At 58.2% G+C, this 22065-nt stretch overlaps 1 protein-coding gene across 7 annotated transcripts in view; it reads right to left on the reverse strand.

Annotated features, from left to right (window-relative positions):
* Window positions 1-3683: 3683 nt before the first annotated feature.
* The window catches only part of DPP9 (dipeptidyl peptidase 9), a gene marked incomplete at both ends in the record, with an annotated part of 36315 nt that continues 17933 nt past the window's right edge, over window positions 3684-22065 (reverse strand). For 2 of the 7 annotated variants that reach the window (XM_079702867.1, XM_079702864.1), the window contains 12 exons: window positions 3684-3776; window positions 6490-6601; window positions 8178-8320; window positions 8947-9099; window positions 9999-10145; window positions 11096-11241; window positions 13247-13382; window positions 13788-13940; window positions 16753-16832; window positions 20203-20365; window positions 20603-20780; window positions 21447-21547. In XM_079702867.1, coding sequence (XP_079558993.1) covers window positions 3684-3776; window positions 6490-6601; window positions 8178-8320; window positions 8947-9099; window positions 9999-10145; window positions 11096-11241; window positions 13247-13382; window positions 13788-13940; window positions 16753-16832; window positions 20203-20365; window positions 20603-20780; window positions 21447-21547 — 1605 coding nt within the window. Of the gene's footprint in view, window positions 3777-6489; window positions 6602-8177; window positions 8321-8946; window positions 9100-9998; window positions 10146-11095; window positions 11242-13246; window positions 13383-13787; window positions 13941-16752; window positions 16833-20202; window positions 20366-20602; window positions 20781-21446; window positions 21548-22065 lie in introns of those variants that run through there. The other 5 variants (XM_079702866.1, XM_079702865.1, XM_079702869.1 and 2 more) reach the window with 5 other exon arrangements.

Here is a 22065-nt window from a genome sequence, read left to right on the forward strand (position 1 = left end):
TGATCCACCGGGGAAGTCCCCAACAGCTCTGTATTTTGACTGTGGTGGTGGTTCTAGGAATCTGTACAGGTGACAGCGTGGACTAGAACTACACACACATAAATGAGTGCATGTGAAAGCTGATAAAATCTGAATAAGGTCTAGAGTCTAGTTAATTGCGTCGTATTCACATCAGTTTCCTGGTGTGACAGAGTGCTAGGGTTAGGTAAGATGTAAGCTGGGTGAATGAAGGGTACACGGGACTCTGCACTGTTTTTGCAACTTCTCATGTGTCTATAGTTGATTAAAAAAAAAAAAGAAAGAAACAGAGGCTTCCCTGGTGGTCCAGTGGTTGGGACTCCATGCTTCCGCTGAGGGGGGCATGGATTTGGTCCCTGGTTGGGGACCTAGGATCCAGCATGCCTCGAGGTGAGGCCAACAAAACAAAACAAAACACCATACAGCATTATAAATCAACTATACTTCAATTTAAAAAAATAGAGAATTTAAAAAATACCATAAACATGTTTGAAAGGCAAATGACAAACTGGGAAAGTATCTGCAAACGATATGAAACGGGTTTTTATGTCCATCGCTTATGGGTTCTTGTCAGTTAGGGAAGAGCTGAACACTTCCACCAAGATGACTCAAGCATGTACACGGGTGACCTGAAACAGAGTGGGAACCCTCCCTCAGATGGAAATCCCACCAGTGGTGGAGAAAACAAGTGGCCCTGTATCAACCATGAAGAAAACAAAGGTCTCTTAACCTGCCACCTCCAAGACCAAGACCTTCTGCCAACAGACACTTGTCCTTTTGTAGCTGCCCGTCACCCATCCCCCCATGTCCCTCCCCAGGCCTTGTTGTCCGGGCAGGAATACAACTGACTGAAGTTTGGCCGATGGATGCCGAGTACTGACTGAGGGAGGTAGGGGTAGTAAGTTCCGATGAAGAGCTCCTGCTTGAGGGGCTTCCCTGGCAGTCCAATGGTTAAGACGCCACGCTTCCACTGCAGGGAGGAGTGTGGGTTCGATCCCTGGTTGGGGAACTAAGATCCCAAATGCTGTGAGGCACGCCCCGCCCCACCCCACCCCCCCACCCCCAAAAAGTTCCTGCTTGAGACGATTGCAGGGCGCGGGCTGCCAAGCCTCAGGGGGCAACCCCAGTGCCCCCTTTCTCACCAGCTTCTGTCATTCTGTGACTTGTGACTAGTTGCTTCTCCACTTTCTTTCACAGCGGATTAAGGGCAAGACATCTTCTTGTTCCTGAGATGATTTTAAACATTCACTGGCTGAGATTCCTACCCATAAAACTGTTTGAGATCAGCAACACAGTTCAATTTGCAACATGTATGACCATGGACTGATTTCCTTCATATATAGAGTGTCTACAAATCAGTGAGGTCAATAGATCAAAAGAAAGGTGGGCAAATGATTACTCCTAAACAAGTGTCTTAAAGCATGAAAATATTCGTACACAAAAGAAGTGTGCATTTGAATTACAGTGAGATGCCATGTGTCACTCCTAAGATTGGCAAAAATAACACGTAGTAATGAAGGAATGGAGAAGCAAGCACACTTCACCAAGAAGTGTGTACACTGAGACATTCTTTAGAAGGTAATTTGCAATATTCTTCAAAATTAAAAATGAATATGCCTTTTTATAATTCTAGGAATTTACCCTATACACTCAGACATATGCCCCAACCATGTACAAGGCTGTTTGTTGTAGGATCCTTTACACCCAGGGGTTGATCAGTTACAGCCTGTGGGCCAAATCTGGCCGGCTGTGTGGCTTTGTAAATAAAGTTTTATTGGCACACAGCCACGCCCACTCATTCACACATCACCCGTGGCTGCTTTTGAACTGCAAGGGCCAGAGTTGTGCGGTTGCAACAGAGACTGCCTGGCCTACAAAGCCTGAAATATTTACTATCTGGCCTTTGACAAAGTCTGTTGATTTATACGAAAAGCCCAGAATAATCTATGTTATCCCTTGATAGGTGCCTGGCAAAATAAATTATGGCACATTCACAGGGCAGAATAGAAGGCAGGTATTAAAAAGAGAGACTGGGGAGGGGTTACCTCTCGGGAGGGAGGGCGTGTTTTTCCTCTCTATATCCTTTTGTACTGGTTTGTTTTATTCTTTAAGCCATTAAAAAAAACCTGGACTTTCCGAAAGGATGGAGCGGCTGATGGCACAGGGCGAGGCCACCGTACTCTTAGAAACTCAAGTACCAAGAGTGCCCTCTGCGCAGGCATGGTCTCCGGTCTCCTAGCCTCTCAGCTGTTAGGACAGACATGAAGAGGGGCACGGCCCGCCCTCCCTTGTCGGTGTCCTGACCTCCAACCGCTGAGTCAAGTCTCTGGACAAGGAGAGGTGCAAAAGGAAGTAAGGGCCAGGCCACCAGTGACACCCTGGGCTGGGCACCTCCGAGGCACCCACGGGCTGCCTCAGGACCTCTGGGACTGTCCTTACTGGGCCAGTTGGCTGAGGGGTGGCACCCCACCCCCCCACTTCGTGCCAGGGCAGCACCGCTGAGCAAGCAGCGCCCCCATCCTTTGACTGCAAGGACTGCCGTGCCCTTGGCTCAGCCACCTCCCAGGGCCCCCGCCCACTCAAGGAGCCCCTATCACCAGCCCCAGGGGTTCAGAAGGAACCTCAGGCAGGTGGCGACACTTCCATCTGGAATCGTTTAATGAGTCTACTTCTTACACTCATAATTATAAAAGAATAAGAATCGACAAAAATATTTTCTTTTCATAATGTGTAGAGGTGGTTCGTCTCTGGTGGGGGTTTTTTTTTGTTTGTTTTTTTTCCTACCCGCCCCTGGCAGAACTCTTGGCGGAAGGGAAAGGGAGTAAGGATAACCCTGAGGCGGGGAGGGTTCCACTCCCAGCCCTGGAACCCCGATCTGGGTGGGCGGGCGGGCCAGGCAGAAACGTGTGGCCGGAGGGCTGGGCTGGGAGGGGCGGCAGCCGCTGAGCAGCAAAGAACGGGGCTGGGCGTGCTTCAGAGCCTGCCTGAAAGCCGGGCTGGACGACTGCCCCGCTTCCAGCTGCCCCGCTTCCCTGTGCACCGCTCACGGCCTGCCGGCACGACTCCCGCTGTGGGCTTCGGGTGCTGGCTGGGGTGAACCCTGTGGCCCGGCGGCAGACCCGGAATCTAGATTTAGGCACCCCTTGCTTTCTTTTAAATAATTAAGAAAAATGCCCACCCCCGAAAAGAAAAACAAAACGAAACACAAATATGAAGTGGGTGGGTGGGGAGGAAAGGCAACCGCATGCTTCTGCGCCGGTGGCCGGGCTGGGCCTGGGGGTCCTCAGGGCAAAGGCCGGCTCCTCCGAGTCTCTTCTGGCCTCCAGTGCCCAGCGGAGTTGAGGCTCCCGCTCCTGGACGACAGGGAGAGGAGGGATGGCTTGAGGAAGTGCCTCGTGGACGTTGGCCTCATCTCTCCATCCTGGCCACGAAAGAAGCAGCAGGCAGAAACCCCAGGAGCGTTAACGAAAACAGTAAAAGGCGTTGGGGCGAAGGCGGCAGCTCCCGGGGCGGGCGGTCTGGGGGGGCTGGTGGGAGGAGGCGCTGCACAGGGCCTGCGGGGCCGCTCGGTCCCTCCTGCCTCGTCCCCCACCCCACTCCTGCAACGGAGGCGAGGAAGCCACTTGTGCTGACTGGGCAGGCCCCGCACGTGGCGGCCCGTGGGCTCAGAGGTATTCCTGTAGAAAGTGCAGCAGTGTGACTTCATAGTGCTCGCCGGACTCGGGGCAGCGGATACTGTGTCTCTCGTTGGGGTAGATCTGGGTGGACAGAGAAAGCAAGGCTGGTGGCACCGAGGCACCCCTGCACCCTGTGCCCCGCTACCCCCGAACCCCTCCACCCCCGGGCTCAGAGCGTCTCTCCTCAGGGCCTCGGTCCCGCCCCCGCCCCCCCACGCCCCCCGGGGAGGGTGCAGAAAGGGAAGAGGTCTTGCTCCGGCACCGAGGGACCCAGGTTCGAATCCCCCCTCCACGGCCAGCTTGCTGTGTTAATTCTGGGCAAGTGACAGCCTGCCTGACGGCAGCCCCCCATGAAAGCTGAGCGAAGAATTCAGACCCTGTAGGGTCTTTGTGGCCTGGGCAAGCTAAGGTCTCAAACACAGAGAACTTGCACATACGAAAGCCTTAAGAAACTGTGCTGCTGCTCTATCCCCCAAACCCAAAGAGCTGCAAGGAACCCAGCTCCGTGGAGTGGCTGGGGCTTCATGTCTCACAGACGTTTGGTGCCTCCACCTGAGCCACGTTCATTTCACCAACAGGCCCCATTGGGGATTATACATGCTAAGGCCCCAGGACAGCCTCTCCACCCCAGGCTGTGCCAGGTGTTTTCCTGGGTCTGCTCACCACCTGCTCATCCCCAGAGAGAAACGGCAGCACGCTGGTGCCAAGGGCCATGCCGAAGGAATCACCCAGTCCCTGAGACCTGGCTGAGCGCATGTCCAGGCCCTTGGGTAGATGGTGACAGGGATGCAAGTCTTGCTTCTGGCTGTGAAATGAGGGCTCCTGCACCCCAACAGTTCTCGAAGGAGCCCTAAGGGCTCATGGGGTAGGCATGAAACCTGCTCCAGACTCTAGGAATGCATTACCCTAGGAATGCATTAAACTGCCCAGAGATCTCCCCTCCTCCACCCTTGCCTTGAGGAATCCATCCTGGATGAATCACAAGTCTGATCATACGGTCCCCAGCTCAGAGGTCCGCAAGGACTTGCCAGCTTGAGATCAAGACCTGGACTCCTGGGTCCTGCTGCCCTAAAGCCTCACGGGCCCCACTCCTTCCGGGTCCGGGGCAGCAGCACTGCCTGGGACAGATCCCGCTGCACCCACCCCTTCATGCCACCCTGGGTCCTGGGTGTCTGGTCACTTCTTCCTCCTCCTGGGCTGTGAGGGCAGGGAGAGGGTCCATCTGGCTCCCCACTGTGCTCCCAGCCCCCAGTCCCAGGCCTGACATCCGACAACAAACGTGATGCACCAACAAGCTGGGGCTGTCAGCCTCCAGGCCAACTGGTGCCCGGTGTCTGAAGAGGAAGGTGGGTGTGCTCCATCTCCCCCACTCACAGCCCCCAAGGGAGCGTCTTGTCGCACCTTCAATTTCCCCTGGGGAGGCAGGGGCACAAGCCTCTGGGCCCCCCTTGTGTGCCAAACGCTTCTCCTGAGAGAACTCATTTGACCCTCACAACCTCTGGGAGGCAGGGGTTATCACGCCCATTTCACAGATGAGGAGACAAGGCCCAAGGTTAAAGGACCTGCCACCAATGGCCACACGGGAAGGGAGAGGCTATCCCAGCCGCGAGGCTCAGGGCTTCAGGCTCAGAAGGGACAGGTGAGGATCCATCCTGGCCCTGCCTGACTCCTTTGCTCTGATGTGCAGCTGCCTCTGGCCTGTGTTTGGAGAGCATGTGCAGCTGGTGGGGGGGGGGACTGCCAAGCGGCGCCCAACCCAGCTCTTCACCCACAGGGAGCCCCGCCTCCCTCCTGCCCTGTCTGGCAAGCGCATGCCCAGCCACAGGTCCCTGCGGCCTGTCCCTCCTGCCCGGTGACCCTCACTTTCCCCATTTGTTGAATGGCAACATGTCTTCCCCTGACAGCTTAGAGCGCATGGAGGCGTCCAGGAAGCAGAAAGACTGCGTGGCAGCAGCAGGTAATAAAATCTGTCCATCTCGCCTCCAGCACACCACCCCCCTCCTCCGAATCCACCAGGCCTCTCGCTCCCCACTCCCGCCCCCTTTCCTGCCGGGACAACTGACTGTGGCTCATGTCCCACTGGCCCCCATGGGCCTCTGTCTACAGGGCTGCCAGAGGGGAGGCCTGACACCTCGCCTCGCCCTTCGCCTCGCCCTTCGGAAGAAAACACAGCCCTCCCCTGAGGCCCACTCCTTACCACTGAAGCCCCGCCCTCTCACGAGGTCCCGCCCCTTACTGCTGAAGCCCCGCCCACCAGAGGAGGCGTCAGGCAGCTTGCCATGCCGGTCACCACACCCCGCTCCCCAGCTGTCCTCCTGCTGGCTCCAGCCACCCTGGTCTCCCGTCCTGAAGCTGCTCCCTCCTACTAATTTCCTGTCTGGTGTCTTCCACAGCCGCCCCCCAGGCCTAGATGAGTCCCCACTTACTCTTTAGCACCCTTGAATGTCACCTCTTCGGGGAATTATTTTCTGACCCCCATCAAGGGACACCCCCCGCCCCGCCCCCAGATGCTTTCAGCGTTCTGTACAGTTCCTTCAAAGCAAGGTGCCTGGCGCGCATGCGCAATCATTTCGGTACCATCAGCCTCCCTACACCGGGCCCAGTTCCCAGGTGCCGCCAGCAGAGGGCGGCGCGGACCCGGAGCGATCAGCGCACGACTGCTGAATGGTGGTTGGGACCCAGGGGAGCCGGCTAAGTGTGGAGCCAGACAGTCAGGTGTAAGGATGGGAACGGGGCCACGGGTGCCCCGACCCACTGCTAACCACCCTGCGGGCTCCTGGGAGGAGCCACCCACCTGGAGCTGGTAAGGCTTTCCTGCTCGGATCAGCTGGGAGACGAGGAAGTTCGTGTGGAAAAAGTGCACGTTCTCATCCAGGAAGCCGTGCAGGATGAGCAGGCGGTTGGGCCTGGAAGACAAGGAGGGCGTGAGGGTCTGGGGTGAGACCCCCTTCTCCTGCCCATAGGCAGTCGCACCACAGTCCACGCTCAGCCAGGGCTGGGGGCCCAGGGTCCCGCCCCAGCCCCAGGACAGTGAGGGCAGCAGCGGCAGCTCAGCAGCAGAACGTGGCGGAACTCAAAGCCCGTGCACAGTGCACAGCTGGCGGCTCTGGGAGACCCCTCACCTCCTTCCAGGCGAGGAGGGGAGGGGTGTGCGCAGAGGCTGTGCCTGGAATGCCCTGAGCTCGGGGAAGCTTCTGGAGCAATGCTGCCCACGGGCACTCTGAGACGATGGAACGTTCTAGACCTGTGCAACCCATCACCTCCAGGTGGCTACTGAGTGCCTGACATGTGGTAAGGGTGGTCGAGGAACCTTACTTTTTAAAATTTTGATTTATAAATGAAAATAACTTATTGAAGTGACACTCACACAACCTAAAATTTACTAATTTTAAAGGGATTTAGGGGCATTTGGTGCATTCACAGTGTCGTGCAACCATCACATCTATCCTGAGTTCCACACCACTTCCATCACTCTGGAGCAAACCCCCGTGCCCATGAGCAGGCACTCCCCACCCCGGGCAACGACTGGTCATCTGTCTCCATGGTTTTACTGTTCTAGTGAATTGGGATGAATGTGAACGTAAATCGGAGTGGCCGCGGACCAGTGGGTTCTGAGCTTGGCTGCACAACAGCACACCACCGTGGAGCCCAGGCCACCCTCCAGACTAGAGAGCAGCCTTGCAGGGAGAGGGGCCCTGGCGGGGTCAGCCTGTGACAAGAACCCTGGCACTAAAGATGGGGCCCAGGTACACCAGACAGAGCCACACCAGAAACTGGCCACACCAGTTTCTTTTTGATCGGCGAATCAGAAGCCAATGCCCAAAGCGTGACATGGGACATCAGAGCTGGTCCAACACACCTACACGTTAGAACCACTGTGGACCTGTGTTCTGAACCACGGTGTCAAAACCCACAAGACAGGGCTTCCCTGGTGGCGCAGTGGTTGAGAGTCCGCCTGCCGATGCAGGGGACACGGGTTCGTGCCCCGGTCCGGGAAGATCCCACATGCTGCGGAGTGGCTGGGCCCGTGAGCCACGGCCGCTGAGCCTGCATGTCCAGAGCCTGTGCTCCGCAACGGGAGAGGCCACAACAGTGAGAGGCCCCCATACCGCAAAAAAAAAAAAAAAAAAAAAACCCCACAAGACAGAGGCCGTTCAGGTTCAAAACTGACTCAGGGGGTCCATGGTGGGCTGCGTGTTTGGGCGGTGAGGGGAGCCAGCACATGCAAGGTGCGACTCTAGACCTTCCCTTCTATCTTTCTGGGGGCAGGGCTGGGGGGCTTCCCTCCCTTCTCGCTCCAAGAGAACCCAGGCACCTGCTTGCAGTGAGGAGCGGTGAGGAGGGAGGGCTGCGGGAGCAGAGGGGACCAAGGGGCAGGCACAGTGGGAGGTGCGGAAGCCACGCCCAGCCAGCCACAGGCGGGCCAGCTTCATGGACGGCCAGCCCTGGCAACCCTGAAGTCAGGGCGGGTGGGGGCCTTACTCATTGGGCAGCTTCTCCACGTGCAGGGCCACGGAACCCGCCTCGTAGCCAAGCTGGTTGTTTTCTGGGACATCCATGTAGCGTTCTGTGTACCCTGTGTCATAGGCCATCCAGACTGTGACCGGAGCACCTGCGATGGCCACCTGAGGGCCACAGTGGATGGAGCGGGGGGAGAGAGAGAAAGAGAAAGAGAGAGACACATACACACAAAGGTCAGGTCCTGGGAGCCTGCGCCTGGCCGGCTGTCCCGGAGCCTCCCCTGGAGGACGTGAGGAGCGGGCATGCACACGGGGGCTGGCAGGGGAGGGGCCCTCAGACATGTCTCCCCCGTGGACCGTGCATTGTCTCGGGAGGGTGGGTGAGCTGAACGAGCGCGCCGGGGCCAGGATCGGCCCCTCCCTGGGCCCACTGCCTTCCTGCCGCCTCCGCCTCCTCATCGCCGCCCCGCGGTGCCCTGACAGTGCCGCCGGCCTGGGGGCCCCTCCCCCGACGCTCTTCACACCATGCCCCACCTCTGCCCATCCGAGGCCGGGGTCCCGGGCTCAGCCTCCCACAGAGAGCTGCTGGCGGGGTTTTGTGCAGCCGGACGCCATCCTGGGGTCAGCAGTGGCGGGCAATGAGGAGGGGGGCTCGGCCCCATGGGGCTGCTGCGGGGAGAAACAGCCACGTGGCAAGGCCCCTGCCAAGATGCCTCCCCCGGGGGGGTGGGCTCCAAGGGGCATGGGTGGGCGCTGGCAGACAGGAGGGAGGAGGCGGGGGCAGGACCCACCTTGAACACCTGGGGCTTGTGGATCAGCCCCATGAGCGAGAGGAAGCCTCCGTAGGACCAGCCGTGGATGGCAACCCGGCTCAGGTCAATGAAGCCGTACTTCTCGGCCACGAAGTGCAAGCCCTCCACCTGGTCCTCGATCTCCACCTGGCCCTGGGGGATGAGGCCAGGCACCTCTCAGTGGCCTCCTCCCAGGCACGCGCCCTGCTGTCCCACCTCTTCCCTTGCAGGGAGCCCTCTTCCTCTTGGATCAAAAGCAGCTCTCTGGAAGCTACCCCTCCCTCCAGGCCCCATGCAAATCTGCTGTCTGGGGTGGCGGTCAGACAGGCCTGGCACCAACCCTGCCCTGCCATCCCCTGGCTGACTCTGAGAAAGTCATGTCCCTTCTCGGGGACTCAGTTTCCTCATCCCCCAAACGAGGACGTTAACATGAATAGGACCGAGTCTACAGCGGGTGTGAGGATGAAACGAGATGCTGAGTGTCCTGTACTCTGAGGCCTGGCGCATGCTGAGGCTTGATGAACAGCTGGTGTCATCACCGTCATCACCACCACCAGCATCACCACCGCCATCATCATCCTCATCACAGTCATCATCCTTATCACCACCATCTCCATCTTCATCACCATTATCATCAGCATCACCACCACCATCACTATCATTATCAGCCTCATCACCATCGTCACCATCAACATCCACATCACGATCACTATCGTTATTATCACCATCACCATCACCACCATCAGCACCACTTCCACAGCCACCAGTGCCTGTCTTGCCCAACCCTCGGGACTTCCTGCTGATCAGGCCTATACTGACGTGTCGGGCTGCATCTGGGTTTTAGGCACCAGGCGTGGTGTGTGTCTACCTGTCTCCCCACAGGCCCAGCTCAGAGCTGAGCAACAGAGTGGATGTTCCCTCTGGTTCCAAAGGCCGCCCCACTTATGACTGACATCCTGGCCAGGACCGTCCTTGATGAAGGTGCCCCAGGGCCGCCCCCAAGCCCCAGGTCCCCCTTCACCACACAGGAAGGGACTGGGAAGAGATGTTACCATTTGGTTTTTCAGGGCCCCTTCAAATCGGAGCCCTCGCTGACAGGAGCCCCTGCCGTCAATCACGACCACGGCGTAGCCCAGAGATGCCAGAGTGTTAAGCCGCAAATACTTGATTCCTTTGAAGGAGTTATTGACCAGCTGCACCTGTGGGGAAGGTGAGACGAGGCGAGTGTGAGAAATACAAGTAAAACACCGGCAGGATGGGCTAGACGGGCGAGATGCCAGAGGGACGGGACGGGGGCTTACAGCCTGAAGATGGGGCCTGTGCTCTATCGTGAAGGCTATGGATGGCCCTGGGCAGGTTGTGGACGTGGGGGGGAGGGGAAGGTCAGATGGGGGCCCACTGTGCACCAGGCCTTGTGCTTGGGATGTGCTACAGAGAAGAAGGCCCCGGCCAGGCTCCCTTCTCGGCCAGGGCCTCTGCCCCAGGCCCTCCATGGAATTACTCCCTTATTTCTTCAGCCTCTTTCTTTTCTACCCTTCAGTTATCACTAAAAACAGACACAAAAACTGCTGGGGGTGGCGGGCACTGTGTTCCCCAAGTGACGTCACTTACGCTAGTCCCTTATTTAGCACGATGAATGTTTGGGGCCTTACTGTCCTCTGGGGGTAGGGGCATCCCGCTGACTGTAGGGTGTTGACAGCATCCGAGGCCTCTACCCACTAGATGCCAGGAGCATCCCCCACCCCAGCTGCGACAACTATAAATGTCCCCAGACATCGCCAAGTACCACCTGGGGGACAGACCACCTCCAGCAGAGAACCGCTCTCTTAGATGGACCTGCTTGCCAACCTGCCTGCCTGGCCTGTCCCCTTCTCAGAGCGCTGGGCCCAGGGCCCTTGGCCACCTCTGTCCCCAAGCTGGTGACCAGGGTTGAGAGTGGGTCACTGCTGGGCAGGTGGCCCAGACACACACACCGGGTTTAGGGGGGCTTCCCAGAGGGACACGGGAGTCTCAGCAGGTGAAAGGGTGGCTGTGCCGGAGGGTGCGGTGTGTGGAGAGCCAGGCGCCCCCAAGGACCCTGCGTGGTCAGTGGGGGTGAGGAAGGGCACTGGTGGAGGGAGGAGGGTGTGGGGAGCAGGGCAGCGCCCACCTGCGGGCCTCCGTACACGAAGAGGACAGTGGGGTGCTTCTTCCCTGGCTGCACGGCGTGTGGCTTGTAGATCATGCCGTAGAGCTGCACGTCCGAGCGCGTGTGGAAATGGAAGATTTCCGGGGGCACGTAATCCGGGGGGCAGCCTGCGGAGACAGAGCGGCTGTGGCTCCGAGGGCCGGGCTGGGCCAGGGCGGGCCTGGGAAGCCCACCTCGAAGCGGGGCCCACGTCTGGCCGATGCCCACACTCCCCCAGCCCCGGAGGGTGGACCGGAGGCACCCCATCTCCTGCACTGCCAGACAGGTAAAATCAGAGGCTGAGGGTGGAAGTGACCTTGCACCCTGTGAGCCAGCTCGGGCCAGGCCACAGTCTGGCCGGGACCAACTCCAGAGCCCCGACAATGGCTAATCTAGTACGGAGGTGATGACAGCGCCGGGATCTGATTAACGACCAGTTTTACGGCGGGGAGGGGGCTCTCTCTGATTTTCATGGTTACCTGTATCTTTGCAAAGCAACACTAGTTTTCCAATCCAGTGGTGAAGACAACTCTTCCTTTAAGTTCATTTAGGTTAGACAGGGTGTCGATTTAAGAGGAAAATAAGTAAATAGTCATGTAGGTCAGGGGTCTGCAAATATTTACTGTAAAAGGCTAAGTAGTAAGTATTTTTGGTTTTACACACAGAAGAGCCATCGTGTGTCTCTGGGTTGTAACCACACTCGTTCCTCTGTATCCTCGGGGGATTGGTTCTAGGGCGCTCCTCAGATACCAAAACCTGCCGATGCTCAAGCCCCTCATGTGAAATAGCATAGTATTTGCATATAACCTATGCACACCCTCCCGCGTGCTTTAGCTTTAAGTCACCTCTAGGTTACTTATAATACCTGATACGAAATGTTATGTAAATAGTTGTAAATACGATGCAAGTGCTATGTAAATAGTTGGCACGCACAACTCAAGCTTTTCTTTTTGGAATGCTCTGCGGTTGGCTGCATCCATGGATGTGGAACCTATGGCTAGGGAGGGGCTGACTGTACTTGACTCTGCTGCTGCTGCAGCTCCAAAGCCACCACGGGTGATGCCAAAATGACTGGATGTGGCCGGAGCTGGCCCACGGGGCAGCTTGCCAGCTTCTCACAGATGTGGCCCACAAATACGGCGAGACTGGACTTTTGGGGCAGCGGTGACCCCGCCTGCCTGCCTGCCTGCCTGCATGCCCGGGGCTGGGGATCGGGACACCCGCGCCCCATTGCTGCCCCACTGGCATCCCACTGGTGCCTTGGCAGGCCCCTCCCTTCCCTCAGTTTCCTCTTCTGTGAACCAGGGCCAGAGTTCCCACGCTGTCACATCCATGGTGACATGGGGAGAGTCAGGGACTGAGCTGTCAGATGGAGGGGGCTGCTTACTTATTCAGCTTTCGGGGGCGGTGATGTGACAAACAGTTTTCCAGCCCATAAAACCCACCCCAAACTCCAGGGATTCCTATTTCCTACAATGTTCTAGAAATCTGCAAGTGGCAGGGCTGGGTTCAGGGAAGGGCGCCTCTTTAGTGAGCGCTTCCTATGAGCTGGGCGCTACGTGAGCGCTTGGTTTACATCCCACAGGCTGCCACTGGACCGTTCCGTAGATAAGGAAACATTTCAGCGAGATGAGCTGACTTGCCTCTGCTTCCGCAGCCAGAATTGGAACACGGGGTCAGCCGGGCAGAGTCCTGGCACCCTGGAGGCTCCTGGGAAAACTGACAAGCTGCCTTGTGCTCCCCGAGGCCCCTCGTGACCTATCCCCGGCTCCTTCCACAAACGAAGGCTTTGGAGCGTCTGCTCTACACAGGCGCCCTTGGAGATGGCCGCCCCTGAGGACGAGGATGGCCCGTGTAGGGACCCCATCCGTCTGGCAGAGTCGGCTCCTGCACTGAGTATGTGCTCCATCCATAACAGCAGCACAGAAACCAGAGACTGTCTCGGGTGGCCCACAGGACAGTTTGGGGCCTGCGGTTACGCTCAACCCACTCTCGGGGCTGCGCCGCTCAATGCCTTGCGCTCGCCCAGATGGCCCCCTCTCACCTGCCTTATTTACCAGGCCTGCGACGAGCAAGCTGGGGCTCCCAAGGGAAAGGACTTGCTCAAGGGCCCGGGGGCCTGGGGCTACTCACTGGCCGCCTCCATCATGCTGGCCCAGAACCGGGGCTGCTTGTGCAGGGGGTCGTCATCGGGGCCGCTCAGCTTGTAGACGTGCACGCAGGGTGGTGTGCCCACGCTGCTGTAGTGGCTGATGAACATGTCGAAGTTCTGCAGGTGGGACGGGGTGCTGAGACCGTGGGGTGCCTTCCCCTCCCCCTCCCTGCTCGCCCGCCACCTGCATCAACCACATGCCATCTTCACCCCGTGTGGTGTGTTCCCCTATCTAACTCTGCTGCTGTTACCACCAGCCCGGCCTTGCAGATAAGCAGACTGAGGCGAGAGGAGCCTGTCCCCTGGCCAGGGGACCCCAGGTGGAGGCTGCTGGACCCAGCGGGGGTGGGAGTCAGAGCCAGACCTGCCCGACGCCAGAGCGTGCCCATCTTGCTTGTTCTGCAGCCAGCAAACGGCCACCGGCTGCTTGCCCGGGATGGGGGCAGCCCTGTGCTCATGTTCCAGAATGCTGCCTGATGTTCCAGAATGTTCCAAGGGAGGGAGCATCAGGGAGGTGCCCACCTGGCTCATGGAGCAGCTGTGGGAGAAGCCGGGCGTGGTGAGGCGAACGATCTCGCCGGCCGACTCATAGCTGACCACGTAGAGGTGGTGCTCCAGGGGCGTGTCCTTCGTGCCTTGGAAGTACACCAGCTTCGTCTCCTCGTTGACCCAGATCTGCGGGGGCACGGGGGCTCTTGGTGACAGGGTCGCCCTCCCCACCCCCAGGGAGGGTCCAGCGTTCTGTGGACAGGGGACCCGTTCTCCCCGAGCTGGCTTGAGCCCGCCGGCTGGACAGCTGTCTGGGAGACTTCACAGACCCCACTAGGGCTGGGCTAACTGCGTGTTCTCCAGTCTGACTTTCAATCAGAACTCCAGGTCCAGACAGCTCCTTCCAGGCAGACCCAGAGCAGCCGCTGAGGGGGGCTGAGGCCCCAGTGCTGGGACAGAGGCTGAGGGAGGGCCTGTCCTGGGCCTGCCAGTCCCCGGCCCTGGTCCCCAGTGGGGACAGCCCACCTCTCTGACCCAGGTGCTCAGGGTTAAGAAGTGGTAACTCCCTGCCCCACCGGTTTCCTGGGGGAACGCCCATCAGACCCCTGGCATGGTTCTTAGGCACTGTCCTCAGGAGAAGCAGGAAGGAACCTTGCTCTGGGGCCAGGAACAGGCACTGCCTTGCTGGGGCTGACCGTGCAGCACAGACGCTTAAAGAGGCATTTCAAAAAGGCACATCCTCCGAACCGGCAATTACACCCCTGGGAATTGCTCCTGAGGACTCCACCAGGGAGGTGAGCTCAAAACGAAGGCACAAAGATGCTCCAAGTGTTCTTCAGACTAAAGACAGGTGACGCCCCGAATGCCCAAAAGACGGACTGGCTCCATAATTATGGCACAGGTCTCCGTGGCCACATAAAGCTGTACTGTCTAAAAAAACCCTATAAATCCTCTAAAATTATGATGCTCCTGTGGAGATGTGTGAAAATAGGAAAGATTTGCAGTGATTTCCCCCCGTGGTCACCTCTGAGGCGGAGTGGGGAGGTCACAGGGGTCTGGGGTGAGAATGGAAGGGGATTATTTAGAACGATTCAATTTTTACAACAAACACTGATGTGTTTGCTGCCACTGTACTTGAAAAATAAATGCAGGTTTTCTAGAAATGGAGGATGTCGTGGGAAAACCCCATACCACAGGTAGTTAAGTCGTGTGCTGCTGTTGTCACAAGGACCACGTGAGAAGATATGCAGGCGGGAAGGAGGATCTCCAGGTGGGGGACCCACCGAGGCCTAGGGCCATGGCACAGGCCACATGGAGCACGCGGCCGTGGTGGCCGTGGCGGCGGCAGAGGGCTCTCTTTCCCTTTTTAATTCTTAAAATGTTTTTTTTTAAAAGAAAATTTCTGGGTAAAAAGATAAGGCATGCAGAAGGTAAAACTTTCACGTTAAAGAAAGGTTTTGGTTTTTTTTTTTTTTTTTTTTGGCCGCACTACACGGCTTGTGGGATCTTAGTTCCCTGAGCAGGGACAGAACCCAGGCCCTCGGCAGTGAAAGCGCCGAGTCCTAACTACTGGACCACCAGGGAAGTCCTTAGAGAAAGGTTATAATACTGTCTTATGTGTCTGCCAGATGCTACGCTGAGGGCGTCCAAGTATTTTAAAGCAGGGTCCTCACCCAGGGCTGTTCTGCCCCCCAGGGACATTTGGCAGCCTCTGGACACATCTGTGCTTGTCACCCCCAGGGTGGGGGCCAGGGAGGCTGTTCCACACCCACAGTGCCCATCTCTGGCCCCGAGTGTCCACGGCGCCGAGGGAGAAACTGCTGTGGAGAGGACCAGCGCTATCTGATGGTCCCATCTCACAGGTGAGGAAACTGAGTCTAAGCACCCAGCTAGCGAGGGGCCGAGCGAGGCTATGAGCACAGGGGCCTCCAGTGAGGTTCAACTACAGCAGAGCGACTGAGTAGGGCCAGGTGTGGTCACACGGGAACGGACACGGTTACCTACAGAACCAGAACTCAGCAATGACAACTTTCTCTTCCTCGAATGTTTTCTAACCACTATTTCCCACTATGAAGAGCACAGCAATGTACACTTGCATGTTAACCTCTCGAGTATGCCCTGGGGTGGCCTCGTAAGGTCCACGCCTAGACCTGGGGCTGCCGGGTCAGATGAGATGTGGGTTGACGCTGCAATAGATGCCGCCTCTGCACCCCAGAAAGGCCGAGCCACGTCCCCTGGCCGCGCTGCCCAGGGGTGCCTGGCCCCCTTCTCTTGGCTTGGCAGCCCTGAACAGCACACGGGCTGCCCACCTCTCAACTTTAAAAGGGTTGGCCACATCTCCTCCTGGTTATTTGTATGGTTTAGTTTTTTCTGTCTAAGTCTTTGGTCCAGGAAGCCTTTATGCTGGTGTGAGGTAGGGATCCAGGAGGTCTGATTAAGGGGTCTCTTTGTAAAATCTGGAATTCTGTAGATCTGGACCCCGGTGAAGATACCCTGGTCACGTTTTTATGATGGAGCATCTGGGTCGGGGGGTGGAAGGTACACCTCTCAGCCCTGCAGCTGCATCTTTTGTTCCCGAACCTCCCAGGGCAGGCATGGGGGTGGGCCCCCGTTGGAAGCTGCAGGACAGTTCTACGGTGGGCACCACCAGTGTCCCACAGACTCACAGACTGCTGCCCTGGGGACAGGTGGCTTCATGGAGTGGATGGAGGCTAAGTGAATGCTCCAGGTGGCACTGAGAATGGGGCTGGGCCTCACCCACCAGGATCCAACAAAGGATGCTCAGGACAGCCTGCTTCCTGGACCGAGGGTCTCCAGCTGGTGGGAAGCACAGCCCCCGTGGCCCTCAGCGTGCAGAGCAGGAGGGAGTGGCCGGGTGTGGGGGGGTGGGGGGCAGAGAGAGAAGCCACAGGCCCGGGGGGTCTGGAGGGGGCGGGAGCGAGTGTGCATTGTGTCTGTGCACATATGCGTGTACAAGCATTCATGGAGACTCGGGTACCTTGGAGCCGTGCCTTGCCAAAACCTCCCATTCGCCGCTGGTCAGTGTGATCTCCTCCTTGATGGGGCATTTAAATTCATCTGGAAGAAAGGAAAAGAGGTGAAGGGGGCCCGGGAAGCTATGATGGGGACTCAAAGCACACAACAAATTCTCCACGGAGCCCAGGCAGCCAGGTGACGGGCGGGTACACCGGCTGGGCCCCAGGGATGGTACAGGGACCCGCCACACCACGGCCCAAGGAGCGAGGTGCGGGGTTCCCACCATGTGGATGGGGTGCCAGCATTTCCCCAGAAAAACCAGAGATCTGCATTTTTATCAAAAGCACCCAATTCTCAGGACTTCCCTGGTGGTCCAGTGGTAAAGACTCCGCCCTTCCTCTGCAGGGGGCGCGGGTTCAATGGCTGGTTGGGGAACTAAAATCCCGTATGCCATGCAGCCAAAAAAAAAAAAAAAAAAGCACCCAATTTTAGAATCTTGCAGGTCAAACCACCACCTTCCATGCCCTGGACCTGTGACCGCTTAGGCCATGTAACCAGATCTTGATTAAACTCTGGGGCTGAGCAAAGGCTCAGTGGAGTTACAGGAGGTTTTTTGGTGGGTAGGTCTTGCTTTTGAATTTTTACCACGTAAATAACAATACGGAATGTGTCTTGCCACATATTAGAAATTATTAAGACAGTTTATGAGCACTGGCTAAAATTGTTTTCTTCCCTTATCTTCTTTTAAAAAAGATATTTATTTATTTATTTATTGGCTACGTTGGGTCTTCGTTGCTGCTACTTGCGGCAAGCAGGGGCTACTCTTCGTTGCGGTGTGCGGGCTTCTCATTGCGGTGGCTTCTCTTTGTCGCGGAGCATGCGCTGTAGGTGCGCGGGCTCAGTAGTTGTGGCGCATGGACTTAGCTGCTCCGCGGCACGTGGGACCTTCCCAGACCAGGGCTCAAACCCGTGTCCCCTGCATTGGCAGGCAGATTCTTAACCACTGCGCCACGAGGGAAGTCCCTAAAATTGTTTTCTATCCTCTTGGATTTGAAGCAAACTACTGCCCACGTCACCTAGGGAGGGACAGATGTCCCCGCCCAGATCCACAGGGCTGCATAGTTAGGAACTTCCAGTGCAGAGACCTGGGCCGAGTGACTTGTCACAAGAAGACCCGGGAGGGACGGCTGTTCCTCCGCCCCTCACTCACCGGGGGCCAGACGCGCCACTTCCTGCCCACTCACACCTTTGCTGACACCCACTCTGCTGGGCCCAGGCAGGGAGCCCAGGCGCACAGGCCTCCTCTGGGGCCGGCCCTGCCGACACACCTGCTCCCAGTCCACAGTCGCTGTGCTCTCAATTCTCCTACTGCTCCCAGGAGGCCCCCAGGAGGCCTGGGCGATGGCTCAAGCTGCTGGTCCCCCTGCCTTGCTCCCACTCGCTCTGACAGTCCTCAGTTGTCTTCTGGGCTCAAGCCCACGCTGCTCACGGCCCAGAGGGTCCCGCCGACCATGCCAGGCCCCTCCCTCCTCCCTTCCTGGCCCCTCGCTGGGGAGCCACCTGTGTCACCTGGACACACTCCTCCTGACCGGGTCCCTGAGCCTCCTGACCGCCCTCCCACTCGGCTGGGACGCCCTTAAGGAACCCACTCCTTTGGCCTCGCCTTCTGGACCGTTCAGTCGCCTGCAGCAGGTGGAGGCCTTGAGGCAGGGCGGGGGAGAGGATGCAGTCAGGGCACCACAGGGCGGAGGGGAAACCAGCAGGGCCCACCTCAAAGGCAGGGGTCCCCTGGGGGCACCTGCCGTGAGCTCCACTCAACAACCACCAGGCAGAACGAGAGCTCTTGGCTGCCCATTTCAAGAGGGAGGATGAGGATTTCTCCAGTGAAATCTCCAAGGCGAGGGGGTTTCCAAACAGAAAAGCAAACGCTGACAAGCATCTCTGAGATGGCTCAGCTGGCCTATGACAGCCGTGCTCAACCCTGAAGGACCACAACGCCCAGACGGTGGTCACTCCTTGGTCCCCATCTCACCTGACGCCCCGGCAGCTTGTGGCTTCGTCTGTTCCTGACCCTCGAGCTCCTGCGGCGCCTGAGCCCCCCGGATACCCCCTCCCTCGGGTGACCATCTCCACACTGTGGCGGCCTCAGGCTCCTTAGCGGGCATGGCCTCGAAGCCCTGTGGCTCCTCCAGGACAGTCCCACCCCCAGGGGACACTGGGTGGTGTCTGGGGTCATCTGTGGTTGTCACGACGGGGGCGCTCCTGGCATCGAGTGGGTGGTGGCAGGGATGCTGTTCCACACCCCACAGGGCCCAGGACACCCCCCAGAGAGTAACCCGGCCCTGATGTCCGCAGTGACGGGGAGACCCTGCTCCAAGCTCTGAGAGCCCTGGCTTGGCACTCAGACCACAGCCTCCCTACCCAGGCTCCACCCTTGGTGCCCCAGCCTGTCCCCAGGCTGAGATGCCATCCGTGTGTGAGGACGCCCACGTTCCCACCGCAGATTCACCCTGGTACCCGGAACCTGCAAGGAGCTTCAACTTGAACACGTCCAAAACCCAACTCAATAGTTCTCTCCTAAACTGTCCCCTCAGAGTCTTTCCGTCTCAGACTGGAACTCCAAAACCCTTTCAGACATCCATGCCGTCCCTCTCTCTCTCTCTCAGACCCCAGTGCAATCCACCATGTCAGCTCAGCAGTCAAGTACTTTCAGAATCGGGCCCACCTGGATCTACAGCAGAGTCAGCTCAGCCCCACTGCCTAACCCCAACTTTGTCACCTCCCCCTTCCCTCAGGCTCTGCTCCATGAACAGCCACAAGAATCATTCTAAACCAGCCAAAGGTCAATGGTAAAAGCCCTAGTCCTCCCCACGGCCCACGAGGGCCTGTGCCACCTGCCCCGTCCCCTCCCCTCCCTCCCCTCCCCATCGCTCACTCTGCTCCAGCCACACGGGCCTCCTGGCTGTCCCTCCAATAAGCCAGGCCCAGCCCTGCCCTGCTGCAGGGCCTTTGCACGGGCTGTCCCTTGGCCTGGAGCACCGTGTTGTGGCTGCTTCTGCCTCCACCCAGTCTCTGCTCTGTGGCACGTTATCCACTGCTGTGCCCCTGGCCTCCTGGCCTCTTTCACTGTATTTGGATGATGCCTGCCTCCTCCACCAGAGCAGAGATCTTCGTTTTTCTCTTCCTACAGTGATACCCACCCCCCACACCTAGGGCAGGGCAGCTTTTCCTATAAAGAGCCAGGCAGCACAGACTTGGTGTGCAAAGGGCCTGGCATGTAGTCGGTGCTCAAGAAATATTGCCGCCTGAATAAGCCGGGAGCTGGCTGTGATAACCCTGCCAGGCCAGGAATGGCACTGGGAAAGGCCAGCCTCTTAGTCATTGGCACCCACTCCCTCTGGGGCGGGACCAGGGAACAAACCACAGGCTTGAACCACAGGCGATGAGCAAGGTGTTAGTCAGGGTCGCTCACCTTCCCCGGGGCTGAAGGGCTGGGTCCAGTCGTAGCTGCGGGGCTTCAAAACAGCAGTGACTTTGTACAAGTGGCAGAAGCCGGTCTTGCACTCGTTGGCGCGGATGAAGCAGAGTTCGTCCTCTCCCTCTGGTTGGGGGAAGGGATAGAAGATGTCGTGAACCTGTCCAGGCAGAGAGAGAGAGAGAGGGAGAGAGAGAGAGAGAGAGAGAGAGAGGACGTGTCAGAGGCGGGGGCTGGGGTGGGGGGGGACACATCCCTTTGAGAAAGGGGAGGCTCTGACACATCCTGGCTAGAGATCAGACCCCACCGACTCTCCCTCCGGAGCTGGCTTCTCCACATCGCCAGCCCCCCGCCCAGCTGGGGACCTGGGGCCCGGGCTGGGCACACACGCCCTTACATTGATCCACACGTCGGTGACCTCCTCGTACACCACGTGCGGCTGGGCGCTCCTGGGCACGGCTCTGGCGAAGGCTGCCCGCTGCTCCTCGTTCTCGGTGGTGGGGATGAACAGGGCCGGGGGCAGGAGGACGAGCTGAAGCCGCTGCTGCGGCCGGTCCAGGAACATGGCCCAGGCACTGGGGGGCAAGGCAAGAGAGGACCGCACCTCAGGGGCCAGCAGAGGCCAGCCAGGGTCCGACGGCCCCCTTTCCACACTTGTGTTTGATCAGAACGGCGCCTCCTTTTCCGACCTCACCGACACCTGAGCAGGTGACCCTGCAGCACGCTAAGGGTCCCTGGCCGGCACGCCCGCTCAGGGGGAGACGGGGGTGCTGGCAGAACTGTGCAATCCAGCTTGCTCTGAAAACACCTCACATCATTTGTAAACATGGCCGACTTCTGCCAAATCCTCAGCCTTTATTTATCCTTTGTTTCATATTTTACTCGAAGTGGACAGTTTTTCTTTTTTTTTTTTCCCCCAGTCGTGCTGCGTGGCCTGTGGGATCTTAGTTCCCCAACCAGGGATCGAACCCACACCCCTGCAGTGGAAGCACAGAGACCTCACCACTGCACCACCAGGGAAGTCCCCAAAATACTCTTCTTTGGATCTCTCCCCCTGCATCACTGAAAAACAGACAAGCCATTCTTGGCTTGTGGGCTGTATGGTAACGGGCAGCGGGCTGGATTCGGCCCCCAGGTGGTGGTTTGGGGCCCTGGTTTAGAGGTGTCTGCCCCAACTTGGGCAGAAGGGTTAGAAAATGACTGCGAAGGGACACCTTCTACCTTGTGAGGGAGACACTCACTATTTGCCGTCGCGCGTCCAGCCGGCCCTGGCGATGTACTCCACCTTCGGGAAGAGCGTGCTGAAGGGCTGCACCAGCTCCTTCTCTTGCGTCGACACAATCTAAAGGCAAAGCAGACTCGGGTCACAGCCCGGCCTGCCCATGTGCTGCCCAGGAGGAGAGAGCACATGTGTTGGGGGGCACTGTGTCCCCCCCGGCTCCACATGTTGGAGCCCTAACTCCTGGTACCTCAGAAGGGGGCCTTATTTGGAAATGGGGTGGTCGCAGGTGTGACCAGTACAGATGAGGTCGTACTGGGGTGGGGGGGCCCCAACCTAACAGGACGGGTTTCCTTATAAAAGGAGACAGAGGCACCACACAGGCAGAGAACGTCTTGTGACAGACACAGGGAGCAGGCGGCTGTCTCCAAGCCAAGGGAGGCTGCCTGGAACAGATCTTCCCTCAAGGCCTCAGAAGGAGGCAGCCCTGTCGACACCTTGATTTTGGACCTTTAGCCTCCAGAACCGGGAGATGATGAACTTCAGTGGCTTAAACCTCCCAGTGGTACTCTGCTATGACAGCCTGTTGCCTGGAAACCAAGGGCTCTGGCCTGGGCTGTCACTGAAGAGCCGGGTGGCCT

This window comes from Hyperoodon ampullatus, assembly GCF_949752795.1.
Source record: "Hyperoodon ampullatus genome assembly, chromosome: 4".
In the NCBI taxonomy this organism is placed as follows: Eukaryota; Metazoa; Chordata; class Mammalia; order Artiodactyla; family Ziphiidae; genus Hyperoodon; species Hyperoodon ampullatus.